The sequence below is a fragment of the Dipodomys ordii genome, unplaced genomic scaffold, assembly GCF_000151885.1.
Source record: "Dipodomys ordii isolate 6190 unplaced genomic scaffold, Dord_2.0 Scaffold138, whole genome shotgun sequence".
Classification (NCBI taxonomy): domain Eukaryota; kingdom Metazoa; phylum Chordata; class Mammalia; order Rodentia; family Heteromyidae; genus Dipodomys; species Dipodomys ordii.
In genome coordinates this window covers 2816608-2835913 of record NW_012267354.1, presented here as the reverse complement: position 1 = coordinate 2835913, position 19306 = coordinate 2816608, and the positions used below count along the sequence as shown (strand labels likewise).

The following is a 19306-nucleotide window of genomic DNA, read 5'->3' as shown; positions in this document are numbered from 1 at the left end:
TTGCCTGGTCCCAGCAGGTCTACTGAATAAACCTACCCCTTACCTGAATACCAAAAAAAAAAGAATAAGAAAACCCATTTATCTCCCAGCTTTCTAGTAGAAAGACAGTAATGATAGTTGTCATTTTTGCTAATTTGTGAGATTTTCACACCATATGCACACACACATTCATTGCCAATACTGAGGTTTGAACTCAGGACTTCCTGCTTACTAGGAAGGTCCTGGTGAAGAATTTGTTAATTTTTTTATAAATTGGAACCAGATTATTTATTTGAGTTGAGTAGCTCTGTAATTAGGTGTTTGATCAAATGGCTTTTAACAATATGTCACCACTTTCCTGATTTTATGGTACAAAATATTAACAGATATGGAGGCTGGGGATGTGGCTTAGTGATAGAGTGTTTGCCTACCATGCATGAAACCCTGGGTTCAATTCCTCAGTACCACATAAACAGAAAATCCAGAAGTGGCTCTGTGGCTCAAGTGGTAGAGTGCTAGCCTGGACCAAAAGAAACTCAGAGACAGTGTCCAGGCCCTGAGTCCAAGCCCCTGGACTGGCAAAAATCAATCAATCAATCAAATAAAAACTGATGCAGAGGAATTGACACTGTGTTTTGACAAACAGCTCTTCTATATTTCCCTAATGGTCATGGATATACTTCGGTGGTTTTCCTGTCAAACAATAGTAAACGGCTGTTCTTTTTGTTTGATTTTACCATGTCCATATAGACTTGCAGTTACTATTATTATGTCATACCCTAGGACATTAATGAGTTTCTTTTGTTCATGTCACTGTGGCTTGCTTAAAGATCAAAGTATTCTAGGTAACTTAGTTTCAAAGTTTTCCTGCCCAGAAAGGGAAATGGTCTGGGGTTGGGAAGGTGGCTCAGTGGTAGAGCACTTGACTTGCATGCCTGAGGCCCTGGGTTCAATTCCTCAGCACCACATAAGCAAAAAGAAAAAAGCCAGAAGTGGCACTGTGGCTCAAGTGGTAGAGCGCTAGCCTTGAGCTGAAGAGCTGAGGGACAGCGCCCAGGCCCAGAGTCCAGGCCCCACGACTGGACCCAAAAAAAAAAAAAAAAAGAAAGGGAAATGGTGGCTAAGAGTGGTAGTAGATACCTATAATCTTAGCCACACAGAATTCATAGATATGAATCAGCATCTGAAGCTAGCCCTGGGCAAAAAAGACAAAATCTATCCCTAAACAATAAATAACTAAAGCAATAAATGGTCTGGTTCAAATGCTATCACACCTCCCTAATAAATAAATTCAAACCCCAGTATCACCAAAAAAGAAAAAAAAGAAGAAGAAAGGTAGGAAGAAAGAAAGAAAAGGAATGGGGATGGGAAGGGCAAAGGAGAGAGGAGAGAAGGAGGTGGAGGGGAGGATTATTTTATGTCTTGAAAGATGGTCCCATCACAGCTTGGAACTCTGGAGGGTGAAAAATGTCCAGGAGAAAGGTGTATCTCTAGATACAGATGCCTAATTTGTTGTTCACTTTTTCATTTCACATATCTCCCATTGAAATATGTAACTCCTAATTAAGCCTAAGATAACTTCTGAGTCAAACTAATGTACTAATTGTGAAAGGGGAAAGGCTCCAGGGACAGAGGTTCTGCAGAGGATTTCCTTCTCCCTGACAGGATGACAGCAATTAAAACTGAAATGTTGGTGATACTTGATAGTATTGAAGAACTCTACAAATCCTAAAGGTATAAATAAGTCCTGAGAAACTTCCCTTACCAGAAGAAATAACCCGAGCTCCTTTGCACCACAGCTATATCAAGGTGAGTAGACCACACAATTACTTGGTTAGTATATGCTATGTAGATTTTTAGCAAAAGCATAGATCTCTCTTTGATTTAGCCAGGGAGTAGTAGATAGATGAAAGAGTCTAAGATCTTTAGGGTTTTCCCTCTTCTCTTAAACTTTACACAGAATATTTGAGGCCATACAGATAGATGGAAGCAACTAGTCTAGGAAATCATTCTGTAGAAATGTGTAGGCACCTTTTGAGGCTCAGCATCTGACAACTCACAGAGCTTTGCATGAAGTGACCTCCTTGCTTTTCAAAAGGAATTAGTAAGACACGGAATTTTTTAAGTGTTCTTTCAAAAATTCTGTCTTCCAGATAGACATGGTGGTACATATTAGTAATATCAAGAGCCTCAGCCTCCTGATTGCATATTGGAGGTCAAGCTGGGCTACACAGAGAAACTATCTCAGAAACAAACACAGGCAAATAAAAGTCCAAGACAAAAGTGCCATTTTTTCCAGCTTCCACTTTCACCTTCATATTTTTACCCTATCAGCATCATTGATATTGATAATATTTGTACAGGTCATTTTTGAAGCATTTTTACATTTCAAATATGGACCAATATTGTCTCTTACATTGTGTTGCTATTTTCTGAGTGCACCATAGGATGAATTTGAAGGTTTTCATTTAGTATTCATCCTTAAAAATCTCCCTATCCCAACACACAATATGACACCGTACTTATAAGTCAACTTCACTTATTATATTCTTATTTGTTATATTTTTACTTAATGGAAGGACTTTTAACACTAGTAAGACTGAATTTTATAGTTGCTCTTTTGATAATTCCTTCTATGAAAGTGCCAGTCCATGAAGTATTGTAAACTAAATCATTTCAATTGTATCTTATTACTATGAGGCAAGGAGAAATAATCTTACATTTTCTGTGTGAGAACACTGGACCTTGTGGATGCATGTGCCTACCTCAGCAAGATGGGGTAGTATCCATCTTGCTGAATGCAAAATGCTTTTATTGTTTGTTTTTGTCAGTCATGGGGCCTGAACTCAGGGCCTGGGCGTTGTCCCTGAGCTCTTCAGCTCAAGGCTAGTACTCTAGCACTTGAGCCATAGCACCACTTCCGATTTTCTGCTGGTTTATTGGAGATAAGAGTCTCACAGACTCTCCTGTCCAGACTGGCTTTGAACCACAATCCTCAGATCTCAACCTCCTGAGTAACTAGGATTACAGGCATGAGCCACCGGCTACAGGCTGCAAAATGCTTTTGAAGTAACATTTGCTGAGACAATATAGATCAGTCACTCTCTATTCTCTGACATTTTTTACTTCTATCACAAAGAAAAATAAGTCACTTATTAGATTTCTCAGAATTGGGTTCAAAATATGACTCAGAGCTTTCGAGTCTGGCAATAGGGCAGGGCAGGAAAAAAATGGGCCAGTCTAGACAAAAAGAAAAATACAAACAGAAAAATATTTGATAAGTCCATTCAAACATTGGTTAAGTATTGACTGCAGTCATTTTCAAGAGATTCAAATCCCTGACTAAATATATAATAAACATTATTAGGGGATACTGATGCTTGTAACATTAATGCTTGTAACATATTCATTATGCCTACTGCATACATTAGTATAGATGAAAATTACCCTATTTGTCAGCGGTTAGAAGGCAATACTAATACTAATATTCACAGAGTCATAATACTATCTGGACCCAAACCTGAGAGCAAGCCTTGGTATATCCACTTAATACTATCTGAAACCTTAACAGGATAAAAAAAATCCTGTATCATTTAGTAAAGAGTGAAAGCTAACAGAAAACATATCAAGTATACAAAACATAAGCAAACCCCATAGATTGGGCCAAGCATCATGATTCATTTTATTTTTGCCCCTTAGTTTGATGATGGTAATAAGTATGATGATGACGACGATGATGATGATGATGATGATGATGATGATGATGATGATAAGGAAGGAAGGAAGGAAATTTGAGTTCTTAGATATGAAATAGTAAAATTCTGTCCAAGTCTGAATTCTGAAAATCAGCTTGGATTGAGAAAGATCAAAGTAGTATGATTAACAATCAGGTTGGAGGAAAGGACCTAGTAAAACAGGCTGCAAAATAAATGAAACAATGCTCCTCCCAAAGCCATATAGCATCTGCAAAATGCCATTATGTGTGATCCCTTGTTTTATCAATGATGTTCAACCTACATCACTGCATACAGCTAACACTCTGAATTCACAATTCACAGTGTACAGTCATCACATGACAGAACATAACACACACTTAATCATTTTCCCCAAGCCCACCTTGATAAACATCAGTTAATCCAAAGGTGATCCAGGCTTTCCTTAGAGCCCTAAAGTCATTCAGTGGGAATTCAGTATCTCCTAACGTCCTTCCAAAGGGACATTCAAGGGTTCTTCTCTTAAGACACAATCCCTGAGAACAAACTAGGATATCTGATTTTTTTTCAGACTAGAGACATCTTCCTGAATATCTTGCTACATCATATCTGGGAAGGCTCTACATTTTGACTTGACACTGAGAAACTACCGGGTAACTACAAGATATTTATGAGCAGTTCAATCACACATATAGTTATAAGTAAGAAATACAGAAATATTAAGGTATAGGTACCAAAGATTTAAAACTTTCAAGCCAAATACAAACACGAACATTCTTATACTGATCAAGATAAGAGGTAAACAAAATAAGAGGTAGTATGAAAATTAAACTATGGTTAGCTTTAAGAGATGTTAAAGAATTTGATGCAAGAAGATTTCACAAATGTCTCTACATGAGGTATGAGAAGGGCAGAGACTTTAAGCCTGAGCTCAAGGCTTTGTTGGAATGATAACAATATGATGAAATGGAATGACAAACAGAAAATTCTGGGTGATGGACTTTTTGGTTTAGGCCTGCCATGTTGAGATTGAATTATATAACAAAGTGAATAAGTAGGTTGATTTTGCTAGTATAGAGCTCAAAAACATTGCAATGGAAATTTTTATTTTTAAGTGTGAATTGTCAAGTGCCTTAATTTAAAAAAGTGACGAAAAGTGTCACAGAAAAGGAAATAGAGGTTTTCAAAAAGGTACCTGTTGGATCTAAGATTGTCTACCTATTAAGTAAGAAATGGTTTTGAAATCCATTAAGGGGATAATTTTCCTCTTTGAAACTGCATTTGGCATTGTGGGGAACATTCTTGTTTCTGTGAATTACATGTGGTGTTTCCAAAAACCCACTGAGAAAAAATATATATACCCTATTCTCATCCATTTGGCTTTGGCAAATATCATAACACTTCTTTCAAAAGGGATGCCAAAAACAATAGCAGCTTTTGGTATGCAAAATTTCCTAGATGACATAGGCTGTAAGATGATTGCTTTCCTGGAAAGAATGGCCCATGGCCTTTCTGTCTGTACCAGCAGTCACCTCACAGTGATTCAAGCCATCTCGGTCAGTCCTAATGCCTCCAAGTGGAAAAGGTTCAAGCCAAGGTCTGCATGGCACATCTTCCCATTTATTTTCTTCTTTTGGATACTCAATTCCTTAGTATGTATTAACTTGCTCTATTCTGTCACAAGTAAAAGTCTGAACATATCACAACCTAACAATACTTATTATAGTTGCTATTTTCTACCCGACAACTTAATAAGGAGATGGATCTTTCTTACTTTCATGGTCTTGAGAGATGCTGTGTTTCAGGGTATCATGGGTGCAGCCAGCGGCTACATGGTATTTCTTCTCTACAAGCACCACCAGCGTGTTCTCTACCTTCACAATTCCAAGTTTCTCTACAAAACTCCCCCTGAGATGAAAGCTGCTGAAAGTGTTCTCCTCCTGATGTTCTGTTTTCTTTTCTTTTATTGGATAGATTGTCTTTTATCTGTCTTTTTGAGTTTTTCCCTAAAGAATAACTTCATGTTAAATACTCGAGAATTTCTGACTCTTGGTTACGCCATCTTCAGCCCAGTTGTACTAATTCACAGAGATGGCCATCTGGGTAAAGATTTGTATGCTCAGTGGAAGAGAAAGACATGGAGAGCATGTTTGTCTCCTTAAATTTATTCTTGTTAAGTTTGAAAGAACTCTTAGTACTGGTATACTTTGTGTAAAATAAAATAGAGTCAAAGTATTTAAGAGTTTACTCAGATAAGGATCTGGTGACCTATAGTCCTGAGCTGACACAGACATCTTAGCAAACCGGAGTGAAAGATCTCATTCTACTGTTGCCTACCCTCAAGAAGTGATTTTAATTCTGTATTTGTGAATCTTGTTTTATGTTATGACACTCAGTAGCAGGGAGCATGAAAACAATTTGGTCAATTTTGTCAGAATTACAAGTGCCCCTACTTCTTTTTGCCTAGGGATCTCTTCTTAAATCTGATCCTACAGATAAACTTACTCTTTCACAGTTACAATAGCAAAAATAGGTCATTATTCCCTAAATACAAAATCTTAAATATTAACACAAGAAATCCATTTTTAATTATTTGAAATATCTGTAAATATCCACATATAGAAAGGGATTTTATGGGATTTGTTAAGCAATGATGAGTTTAAATGTATTTGTATGGAATGACATAATATGTAACTTGAATCAGTGCTATAGTAATGGGATTCAAATGCAATGAAATACCTATAATTTGATATTATATTTATGAAGAATCTCTGGTGAAATATCTGGGAAACTATGAAATTTGAGAATAACTAGGCAAGTTAATAAAACATAGTAGATCAAACTTCACTTTATATCTTTCTATATTTTCATTTGTTTGGTTTTTTTTTTTTTTGGGTCCGGTCGTGGGGCCTGAACTCTGGGCATGGGTGCTGTCCCTGAGCTCTTCAGCTCAAGGCTAGTGCTCTATTTTCATTTTGGCTTATGTGGTGCTGAGGAATCGAACCCAGGGCCTCAGGCATGCAAGGCAAGTGCTCTACCACTGAGCCATCTTCCCAGCCCTATTTCTATACTTTCTATTGTTGAAAAAAGGGGGAATTCAGTGGGGCACTGGTGGCTCACACCTGTAATCCTAGCTACTCAAGAGGCTGAGATCTGAGAAAGCCAGCCTGGGCAGGAACATCTGTGAGACTCTTATCTCCAGTTAACCACCAGAAAACTGGAATTGGAGGTGGGGCTCAAACTAAGCTCATGAACAGTACTCAAGGTATGAGTTCAAGACTGGCAAAAGTGGGGGGGGGCAGTACACAGGGGAGGAATACATACTTTTTCCAAAATGAAAAAAAAATAAACTATGCTTGAAAAAAGTTGGTGGCTTATTTCTAGATATCCTTTTTTTATGCCCTTCTCCAAGATGCTATCTGCTTATCATCAAAGGGCCACAAAATAATCTGATTCTCTTTGTTTAAGGGAACTCTGTCCTTATTTTCCTAAATTAGAACCACACAATAAGGTATCTGTTAAAATGTAAGGTTCTAGCAATCAGGCTGGGCGCTGGTGGCCAGACAGGGCAGGAAAGGAGACTCTTATTTCCAATTAACCACCAGAAAACCACAGTAGTGCTGTGACTCAAGTGGTAGAGTGCTTGCCTTGAGCTGACAAGCTCAGGGACAGCCCAGAGTTCAAGCCCCATGACTGGCAAAAAAAAAAAAATTGTGTAATATTTATTTCTAGTTTTCAATTATATACAACTTATTCTCTCTTTAATTTTGTCATTCATTATCAGGAAATGGGTATTCTTTTGTTTATGGCACAAATATTCGCAGCCTCTTTTGCATGCCAGGCACACAAAAACTCAGGAAACAGTGGGAAGGGCAGTGACCAGGAACCAACCTAGTACCCAGTGCTACCATCACTTCTGCAAAACTGATGTGATTCTCACTCTCAATCCTGTGCCCATATTTATGTATGTTCTTTTGAGTCAGAGAGTAGAAAGGAACTCATCAGTAGAATAAAGAAGGATTACACTTGTATATGGGTAAATGGAAGAATTGTCTTTGAATTTCATGACAGATTAAGTCTTTCGAAGGGGAGGAGTGGATCCAACTAGCTTGATTTGTTGTTGTTGTTGTTAATGTTGTTGTTGTTTTGTGTGTGTGTGTGTGTGTGTGTGTGTGTGTGTGTGTGTGTGCCAGTTCTGGAACTGGAACTCAGGGCCAAGGCTTAAAAATAGCAATCTACCACTTGAGCCACAGCTCCACTTCCAGCTCTTTGGCAATTATTTGGAGATAGCAGTCTCATGGACATGATCCTCAGAACTCAGCCTCCTGAGTAGCTAGGATTACAGGTGTGAGCAACTGAATCCTGGATCCAGTTTTAAATCTCTTTTTGTTGTTGTTGTTGTTGTTGCTGTTTATACAAGAACTAAAACAGCTATATATATCAAGGACCCTGAACTGTTAATGTATATAGGTAGAACAAGGCGAATCACAGCCTGCGCAAGTCCATGGTTGAGTCTTCCTCAAAAAGTATAATCCCCAGTGATGACCAACACTTATTATATTTCTGAATTAAGAAAGTAAAGGAGTCAGGCTCCAGTTGCTCACACTTGTAATCATAGCTGCTCAGGAGACTGAGATCTGCGAATCATGGTGTGAAGCCAGCCAGGGAAAGAAAGTATATGAGATTCTTGTCTCCAATCAAGCACCAAAAGAGCCAGAAGTGGAGCTAAGGCTAAGGCTCAAGTGGTAAACACTAGCCTGAAGGAAAAAAAAATTAATAAATAAACCCTTAGGGACCATGCCCAGGCCCTGAGTTCAAGCCCCAGAACAGGCAGGAAGAAAAGAAAGAAAAAGAAAAGAAAAAGAGAGAAAGAAAAAAGGAAGTGACTTTTTTATGTGTCAGAAGGTAGTCCCCATACTAACTTGGAATTTTTGGAAGGAGAAGACAGGTCTGGAGAAATAGAAATCTCTAGATATAGAAACATTATTGTTCACTTTCTCAGTGAACATCCTACTATGAAAATAATTAAAACTTAATTAAGCCTGAGATAACTTCTGAGACAAGCAAATGTAGTAATTGGAAAGGGAGAAGAAATGTTGTACTTCAGGGACTGAGATTCTACAGAGGGTTTCCTTCTTCTTGAGAGATAAACAAGATTAAAACTGAAGTTTTAGTGGTAGTTTATGGCAGTCAGGAGTTCTATATACCTTGACAGTACAAGTGGAACAGAAAGGCTTCTGTCCAGAAGGACTAACCCAGACCTGTTTGCCTCACAGCTACCAAGGTGAGTAGACCTAACATTTCCTTGATTTCCTTACAAGTTCTGTATAAATTTTCCTCAGTAGTGTAAATATTAATCTCTCCTTGAATAAGTAAGGGAGTTGATTAGGGGATCTATAAGACATAATAATGTCTTTACCCTTGTACCTATGTCTAAAGTTAGATACTAAGGGCCCGAAAAATGAAGGGGACCATATAAAGAAGTCAACACTTATGAAATGCTTAAGTGTCTTTTGTCACTGCATTCAGGACCTAGTGTCATCAAAAAGCCCCAGTATCATTAGACATGGCATAAGATTCCCACTTTGCTTTCTTATATGGTATAGAAAGAAGGGATGCTCGAGTTTTTAAGTGAAATTCATTTCTCTTCAGCTTCCATTTCAATCCATATCATGACTTCAGAACTAACATCCAAAAATTTTACTGAATTGTTGGTAAATTATAGCTTCTAGTGGTTATCTTTTGTTTTCCTGCTATCTTGCTAGGCTTCTCATTTATTGTATTTATTCTGTAAGTATTCTGGGAGTTGTAGTTATGTCTTACGTGGTATCACACCAGCCAATGAGCAAAAGCATCAGATAAAGAATTCAAGTCCTAGTCTTAAATAAAAACCAAAAATATTCTGTCTCATCCTTAAAATCTCCCTGCACTTACATGTAATACTATTTTTTTCAACACAAATACTCAGAGTAGCAATTTTGTAATAGGCCCAAACTGTAAACAACTCAAATATGTATTTATTCACATATAACATTATAATCACACATGTAAGTTAACTTCACTAATTACATTGGTCAGATTGTTTTATTTCACTACTTTTAAGCTCCTTCTTAGAGAGCAACTCCAAGATATAACATAATCAACACTTTCTGCTGCTTGGTATTTGATTCTGATCCCATTGTATTGACCCACAGAGAAGGACACCTGGCTGAATGTTGGCATGCTCCCTGGCAAAGAAAGACATTGAGAGAATGCCTGTTTATTTGTCTTCTAATAAGTAAATTTTGCTATACAAAAGAAAACCATGTCAAAGTAGCTTCAACATAGAAGAGTTTATTCTCAAACAACAATCCTGATGACCCATCTGCAGCCTGGAGCTGACACAGAAATCTCAGTCTCCATTCTGGTGCACTTAAGAAAGGCATTTAATCTGAGGCCAGCATAGGCAAATACATTAGAGGAAAATCCTACTTCACCTAATAAGTTGCATGCAATGGCAAGTATATAATCCCAGCCATATAGGGTGAGTCAATGGTAGAAAGATTGGCCTCCTGGGCAAAAACATGAGAATATATCTGAAATTTTATTATAGCAAAAAAATAGCTGGAAGCATGGATCAACGGTAAGACACAAGTCCTGAATAAAAACTCCAGTACCACAAAAAAAAGATATAATTCTAGTATTTTTTAGAGTAGACTGTTACTATACATATTCCAGTATTAGAAAGTGGGACCACAATTTGTTAGATGTCATTAAAATTACCTAAGTATTTAACTTTGTTACTCAGGAGTTCCATTTTGGGACCTGATCCTCCAGTTATATTTGCTCTTTGGGAATTCCAATAAGAAAAAAAAATACATTCAGTGTTCACTATTCCTAAACACAAATACTAGCAAAAGAGGCCCTTTTTTGGCTACTTGAAAATATCCATAAGTATCCATCTATACAAAGGGATTTTACAGAATTTATAAAATGATGAGTTCAAAATTTCTATCCAAGCCAAGAAGGTATAGGAGACAAAGTTGTATCTTTTAATAAAAGAGTAAGGCAAAAATAAAGGGATTCAAAATGCACTGAAACAGTGAATTTGGTGTTATACAGCCAGGTAGAAACCTCTCCATCTTACTCTATGAAGGGGCCTTATGTAAGAGTGTGTCTGATACACTGTGCCTGGAGCTGCTCTTTACACATTGGCCAGAGGCATAGTCATGTAAATTTTAGATATGGAGGACAAAAAGAGAACTTTTGGAAAGGTAGGTGATGTATGAGCATGAAATTCAGGTCCAAATTGCACTTATCATCACTTCTTTGTCAGTGGAAGCAATAAAATCAGAAGAAAAAATATGTAGTCATGTCCGTGCTAGCAAACAACCATGCAATTTTCATATTTCAAAAACTTTTCTTTTACTAAACACAGAGAAAATTCAGAGACCTAAAATATCCTGTGTTTACTTATTTGTGTTTTTCAAAATGATTTACCTAGTACTGTCCATGAAATCAGAAGATGATTTGGAGTAACTTCATCCAGAAAGTACTTCTGCTGTCTCTGGCTGGACAAGGAATTATGGGGAACATCTTTGTTCTTGTGAGAACTGTATATATTTTTTCCATGGGCCCTGAGAAAAAACACTCAGACATAGTCCTTATTCACTTGGTTTTCTCAAATACATTACTTATTTGTAGCAGAGAGATCACAGATATAGCCACAGACCTTAATTACCTAAATTTTCTAGGTGATGTGGGTTGTAAAATTGTAGTTTATCTGGGAAGAGTGGCTCAAGGGCTTTCCATCTGTACCACCTGTCTCCTCAGCATGGTCCAGGCCATCACCATCAGTCCCAGAACCACCTTATGGGAAAAGCTCAAACCAAAGGCTGCATGGCAAGTTCTTCCCTATCTGCTCCTCTTTTGGATCTCTAATTCTCTGATAAGCTCAAACCTGCCATACTACATCACAGCAGTCAGAAGCAGAAACAGCTCTCGGATTGAAATATCTTATCCATATTGTTATATGTTACCATCTAAGCAAATAATTAAATGGCTTTTCCTCTCCCTCTTGACTCTCCGGGAGGTGATCTTTCAGAGTCTCATGGGCTGGAGCAGTGGGTACATGGCTTTCTATCTGTATAACCATCACAAGCAAGTCCTCTACCTTCATAGCTCCAGGTTTACAAACAATTCCAGCCCAGAAATCAGAGCCACTCTAAGTACTCTTGTTCTCATGACCTGTTTCCTTGTCTTTTATTGGGCAGATTTCATGTTCTCCTTCTATATAGGTTCCACCTTAAAACATGATTCCATGATTATAAATATTAAAGTATTTCTAGAACTTGGTTATGCCAGTCTAAGTCCCATTGTGTTGATCAGACGAAATGTCCATCTGGTCAGATGTTGATATACTCACAGAAAAGCTGGGAAAGCTATTTCTTACTCTAACTCCTTTATTAACTAAAAGTTTATCATTTAGCTATATTTTTATCCTTCCAAAAAAGTCTATCATAAATTAGTAGTATCTTCTAAGAGGATGCTGGTTTGAGTTTTGCGAAACTAATAATACAAGGACCAGATTCAATGTTATTATGTCAGATACCTGTGGAAGCAAGGCTGAGAGAATAATTAATCAGAGAACAATTAATTCAATTGTGTTCCTGAGTGAAGGGCAGAAGGAAGGAGGTTAGGTAGAAGCACCTCAGACCACTTTACAATGTAAGTGAGTTAGAGTATACACAGGGCAAAGCACACTTTCTTTCTCCAAGAGCCCTATTCTACGGGCTAGATTTTAGGAAGAAGAGAGATTCATCATAATTTTATAATGTACTCGTAATTTCATAATTGTGTAAATTATCAGCTCATTGTTACCAAATACCTGTACTTTAATAATAGTATTTTATCTTTCCATTGTAAACTTGTAACAAAAAGTAGAGAATAAGAATGGAGAAGGTGACTCAAGGAACAGGCTTTCCTAAACATCCTTTATACAAGAGAAAGAAAGGTATAAATGGAGAGAATCACCTAGTTAACTACTCACCAAACTGATTAATGTTATGCTCCCATAGACTTACCAATTATTCAGGGAAACTTACATAGATTATAAGGACCAAGACCTGCTCTTGAGACAAGAAATTCTTAGTCATATAAGTTCAATCCTTAAGAATACACACACACACACACACACACACACACAAAACAATGACTGTGAAATAATGGATATACTAAACAGCCTGACAATAACAAGCATTTTACTACGTTTATCAAAGCATCATGTCATGTACCTCAAACATACATGTTAAAAAGCCAAATTAAAGAGATTAATTTCAATGAGATCTTCTAAAACAGGATTGTACTCCTAATAACAGTTCATCGTTACTGTTTTTATAAGCAAAATCTCTGCTAAAACTAAGCAGGGAATTCTACAATGATCTAACACTGTAAAAATAGCATCTAGAGGCCCATATCTTCAGCACAAGCAGCAGTTTCCTAGTTCATTACAGATCTTCATTCCTGCCTGCTGAGAAATCCTCATAAGAGTTTTCTTATGAATATGCAAATGAAAGAGTACTAAAGAAATAAGCTCTGTAAAGTGTGTAAACTCCAAGACCCTTGGGTTAAATTCAGAAATTACTCATCTATCAGTTGATTTCAAAATAAAAGTGTTCCAAGCTGTGTATCATGGACTGATTCTTTGAAAAGTCTTTGGATTAAGGCTGGACAATTCTTTTCCACACTGAAGCATTTAAGTGAAGTATTTAACTTGTGATTTAAATCTAAGTTATAGTCCTAGGAATATAAGATACTACTTCTTGAGGAAAAGAATACGTGTTCATGGGAGTGGATTACTGAGTCTGAGCCCAATTATTACTACTCCTGTGTGTGTATTTCAGAAGTATCAATCAAGTATTGTTTTGGTTTTTTTTAATTTTCAAAGTGCAAAGCAAGCTCTTGAACTACAAGAATCTCATTCTAACATAATAAAGTAGGCAGGATATAGACAACAGTAATAACTCCAAAATTACTTGCATCTGCCCAGTGACCTCATGTCAAAACCCTAATTTAGCTTAGTTCTATTGTCTCATAAAGGATTAGTTTTTCTTCACACATGTTCAAGAAAGTAATTATTTCTACTTGTGCTTGCAAAAGAATTCCATTCTGGTGATAAATAAGCAGGCATTCTTCAAGTAATAATTGAGTAATTGAAGAATGAAATGAACTTCACTTTTTTAAGGCATTGAATTCAGTAAAGATAAATTAAAATACACAGATCTTAGCATAAATTTAAAATGTAGTTTAAGTGTGTCAACTAATAGCCTACTGTGACAATGTTGATGTTAACCAGGAATGTTGGTAAATTCAGGAAGCTTTTAAATAAGAAAAGCTAACCAAATAACCAAATACTAACTTCTAGGTACCTCTGGAGTAGAGGGATAATGTTAAGAAATCTAAATCCTATCAGTAGAAATTTTCTGGGATTAGGGATATTCCTTCTGAGGAAATTTTGTTAAATGAAAATGAGTTAGATTATTTATAGCTTAACAAAGTAAACAAAGAAAAAACTTTCCTATTACCAATCTTGATCCGTGAATGACAACGCAATAATTTAAACCAACAACAGACTATCTGCAGAACCAACCATTCTAAGTATAGGATTCACAAAGTATTAAGTAGTGTCAGGGGAAAAAAAAAAAAAATCCCCGAACAAAAATGATCATTACTCTTATATTACTTGAGGGTCTTCTTATTTGGCAGGCGGCTCGTTGGTCTAGGGGTATGATTCTCGCTTCGGGTGCGAGAGGTCCCGGGTTCAAATCCCGGACGAGCCCACTATGTTTTCTCCTTCCCTCCTACTCTCTACAGCTCTCCTCTCAGTCCGTCCCTTCCCAGCTTTGCACGCCCAGCTTTGCACGCGTACCTTTTCTGAGTGTTGGGGGAGGTGGGGGAAGGTTACTGCTACAACTGCTGAAATTTGAGATTCTTAGAATTCCAATTGTGAGTAAAGACTTTCATTCTTTCAATTCGAATTGTGACTTCTCCCTCAGCATTTACTGCTACAAACACCGCGTGATTAAATAAATTAATATTCAATGAGTACTGTGTCCCCTGAGTTTCTAGCACTTAAGCAGAACTTAGACTATCATAAAGTGAACCTGGAAGCTTAAGGTTTTTCCTCTCCGTGTCCTAGAAACTTCAGGGTACTGTCTCCTCTGTCACAGGAAATACTTTAACTTCAGAATCGTTGAAACACTCTGGTGAACTGTTAACACAATTGTTGAAACCGGAATTTGAGGGGGAAGAAAATGTGAAGATAATGTTCATGCTAACTTACTAAGACATTTCAGAACAACAGAGATTGGTTTTACACAAAATGTGCCCCTTCTTCCTGATTCATGGGTACCGCTGAGGCTCAACTTGCCTGCTCATCTTGGTACTCTGAAAGGGTGCAACTTTGTCACTTATTCTCAACTTTGAAAGCCCATTGAGCATGAAGATGTAAGTTGTTGTAATATGAATTATTTGTAATATAATTTTATAATTTGCAGTAGATGACATATTATTCATTTACTCTTAAGATTCAAAAGGAACTTCTTTCCTTTAAGAATTTCTCAGAATTCAAACAGTCAGTTTTATGTTTTATGCCATCTAGGCAGGAGATTGATCCTTCCTTCTTCAAGGAAATTTAGGATCCTAAAAGGGATGCATTGAGTATTTTGATATATAAAGATCTTATAGCCAATAGCACAGGCAGATCATTCTACAATGAAACCCAAAGTCAATGAACTAGACTAATAGTCTGTGTCCAGTTATTTTTATAGCTTAATTTATAATTATGGACTAGCAATGGAAGGTGAGTAAACACCTGAAGTACATTTTAGCAACTGAGATGAAAACAAACCAGAAAAGCATCATAGAAGGAAGTGAATGGGCAAAGCCTCAGGAAAGTTACTACATGTGTTTTTAAACAACACAGCAAGAATGTTGTACAAAATCTCTTGAAATTGAAAACATAGAAATGAAAAAAGAATAGAATAATTACAATAAGTGTGGAGTAAAAATATAAAGGAAAAACTGCAGCAATAGCACTTCTTAGTATATACCCAAAAGTTGAAAACCCATGTCCACATAAAAACTTGTACTCAAATGTTTATCACATCTGTATTATTTGCCACAGCTTGGAAGTAATCAAGATGTACTTAAATAGGTGGGTGGATAAACAAACTGGTACAATGAATTTTTTTTTAATCACCTATCAAAAACACACAAAAAGAGTTGGAATGTGGCTTGGTGCTAGAGTGCTTGTCTAGCATACATGAAGCCCTGGCTTCAATTCCTCAGTACCACATCAACAGAAAAAGCCAGAAGTAGTGCTGTGGCTAGTGTTAGAGTGCTAGCCTTGAGCAAAAAGAAGCAATAGAGACAGTGCTCAAGCCCTGAGTTCAAGACCCAGGACTAGTAAAAAGTAACCAAATATATAAAAACTTTAAAAACAACACAAAAAGACATGGAGGAAACAGAAGTGTACTGTTAGCCAGGCACTAGTGGCTCAGGAGGTCAACACCAGTGAGATTACCTGGAAAGTTCACATATACTTTCTGTTATGCTTTGACCAACCTTACTATTAAAGAAAGCTGAGCATGATCTTTTTATGAATAGCTATGATATCAGATAAATTTCCATTTCTTTTTTTTTTTTTGCAGGGGGGCGGGGAAGTAGAGAGGGATAGTCCTAGGACTTGTACTCAGGGCCTGGGCACTGTCCCTGAGCTTTTCTGCTCAAGGCTAGTGCTTTGACCAACAGCTTTGAGCTACTTTGAACCACAGCTCTACTTCCAGTTTTTTGGTAGTTAATTGAAGATAAGAGTCACAGACTTTCCTTCCCAGGCTGGCTTTGAACTGCCATCCTCATGTCTCAGCCTCCTGAATAGCTAGGATTATAGACATGCACCTTTGACAAATGCCCAGCTAAATTTCCATTTCTTGGGAGGGAAAAAAAAAAATGGACAGCTAGAGATCTTTGGCATAGCACAGTATTTGCAGATGTGTTATTTAAGATAGGGATAACAAAAAACAAAATAGGAGCTGGTGTGGTAGTATTTGCCTGTAGTCCCAGCACTGTAAAACGTGAAGTAGGAGGATCTCTATGTAGTCCCAGGCCAGCCTGTGCTGGTGAACCCTTGTCTCAAAAATAAAAAAATAAATAAAATCACAACACCACCCCCAAATGGCTGAAAATCTTTACTTCTACCAAATTGGAGCAGAAAGGATCACTATTTTGCTTTGCACATATTTTTTAAGTAGTTGAATCTTTAAAATGGTTACCTTTAAAAGAAAAAAAAGCTTAAAACTAAGAAACAGAGTATGCTAAATAATTCATCCAGATTAAAGCAAGAAAAAACAAGAATGTCCATCCTCCATCCCACGTATGAAAAAGATTACTTTTTGGAAGACAAAACAGACAGATCCTTCATGATGACATGAATCAGGCAGGCAGGTCATAGAACAAACTGTACAGTCTAAGGCCTCTTTCAAAGAAGAAAAGAATTAGTTTTGTGACTCTTAAATTCACAAAAGCAAGCAAAGGAATGTTAATGCAATCTAAAAGTATCTTGACATAGATGCAACCCGTATCTGTTGCTTCAAAATGTATACAGTCATATATAATGTACATTATGTAAAAATTGAACTATGTACCTTGAGTAAGGATGGGATGGGGAAATGGAAGAGAATGATGGGGTGACACTGATCAAGATGCATTGTACTCATATCCTGATTTGTGAGACTGTAACCTCTTTATACAACTAGGATATCATCATCATCGTCATCATCACCATCATCATTCCTCCTGTTCCCTGTTGTTTATCACATGGTTGGTTGGCCTGAACTTCCGGAAAGAAACCTACTTGACCATCTCTTATTCCACTTTCAGGTTTATTAAGGATATTTATTGATCAGCTAATTTATCTAAACACTGCCTGCTCACCACTGTTCTAGACAGCACCGGGCCTGCTCACCTTTGCTCAGCACTTTTCCTCATCCTGTCTCTCTTTCCCATCTCTGGAAAACTTGCTTTTCAAGTTTCACCTTCTCTTCCCAAGCATTATTGCTCACCTAGAATTCCTACTCATGTTCATTCATCGGTATATTTTATTAATCCTGTGAAACAAACCAAGCAAAAATAGTCAAATGAAGCAGCCGCACAGCAATTTACCCTCCCCCCTGTGTTTACCTACTCGTTTTCTAGATTGTAAAAAAATTTTAATATTTTTAGCACCGCATGTTTCTGGAAAAGCGAGTGCAAGTTCAGTAAATTCTCTAGAAAATCACGTTGGGAGATACATGAACTCTGAACTTATGATTCCTCCAGGGCCCGTGATCTGGAATAAGTCGCACGAATTGAGGAATTCATTCTCTGCTATTTCATTAAATTAAAAGTAGCACTGAATAGTTATTGCCTTACCCAGATCTACATTTTTTCCTCCATATTGTTTTATTAGCCACAAATTGAGGCCAGATGGACCCACGCATGGACCAGTTTGGGAGCCGCTTTTAGCGGCTTGCTCGACATTCTCGCCCGTCGCCAGAAGGTGTCAGCAAAGTACTAAGAGCGGGGTCTGAGTGTGGCCCCACCCCCGCCTGCCACAGCGCTTCCGGAGACGCACCTGGCAGGGGAGGGAGCGTTCTTCAAGCACTGATGGATCCAGTCGCGACCACTTACAAAAGTACCGAAAAAGAAAACAAAATAAACGTTTTCCCCGCACTGTAGGTACTCACTTGTGTGGAGATCAGTCATCTCTACATCTTCAACCTGGGTGCTAGAGTGCATATTGACTATGAATTGGGACGCACATAAGCACAATTACGTGGAGACGAGGTGGCCGAGTGGTTAAGGCGATGGACTGCTAATCCATTGTGCTCTGCACGCGTGGGTTCGAATCCCACCTTCGTCGATTCGTCTTTTAATAGACAATTTGTTTCCTTCCATGCAATCTCTTGACTCAGAAATGTGTTCTGCTTGACTGCCAATATTACTAAACTCTGGTACCTCATTTGATCCATTTAATGAAACTCCTAATGGATTTCCTCCTGTGATTCAGAAATGTGTTCTGCTTGACTGTCAATATTACTAAACTCTGGTACCTCATTTAATGAGCCTCCTAAGTAGGTAGGATTACAGACGTGACCCCGTGGCTTGGAAGACTGCCTTTTAAAAAGAAATCAAAGGAAGATTGCAAACGCTATATAAATGTTGTTTTCCTTTACCACAGACACATAACCTCGCAAAGTTATAACCTCAAAATGTAGTGACTGGTTGTCACGTAAGGTCTGGAATAAATTCCTTTCAGGTGTGGGACTGAAGTTATTTTGTAATTGGATCATACAGATACACAAAGGAAAAACTGTCCTAGTTAGAAATTGCTTATTAGTTTCAAACTCAAAACCAGGTCCCTTGAATTGCTTTCTCTCCAATGAGAATTTCTCAAAGGACCAAATCCATTCCTAGGTGAGTTAAAGTCCTAAATAAAGGAAATATGAAATACAAGTGTCGGACGCTTTCCTCGGGCAGCGAGTGCCGCCAACCCACCCAGGCCTGGAATCCGTCCCCAGACACCACCCACTGCCTAC

General features: G+C 37.7%; 2 protein-coding genes and 2 non-coding genes across 4 annotated transcripts; all 4 read left to right on the top strand.

Moving 5' to 3' along the window:
- The first annotated feature begins 4924 nt into the window (after window positions 1-4924).
- Window positions 4925-5854, top strand: LOC105996933 (putative vomeronasal receptor-like protein 4). The gene has a single exon (XM_013031172.1). The coding sequence runs from the start codon at window positions 4925-4927 to the stop codon at window positions 5852-5854; it is 930 nt and encodes a 309-aa protein (XP_012886626.1).
- Window positions 5855-11181: 5327 nt separating this feature from the next.
- LOC105997037 (putative vomeronasal receptor-like protein 4) lies at window positions 11182-12087 on the top strand. The gene has a single exon (XM_013031312.1). It carries the CDS (start codon window positions 11197-11199, stop codon window positions 12085-12087), a length of 891 nt encoding a protein of 296 aa, XP_012886766.1. The 5' UTR covers window positions 11182-11196.
- Window positions 12088-14437: 2350 nt separating this feature from the next.
- On the top strand, window positions 14438-14509 carry Trnap-cgg. The gene has a single exon. It is a non-coding gene; the product is annotated as a tRNA-Pro (tRNA).
- Window positions 14510-18548: 4039 nt separating this feature from the next.
- On the top strand, window positions 18549-18630 carry Trnas-gcu. The gene has a single exon. It is a non-coding gene; the product is annotated as a tRNA-Ser (tRNA).
- The last annotated feature ends 676 nt before the right edge of the window (window positions 18631-19306 follow it).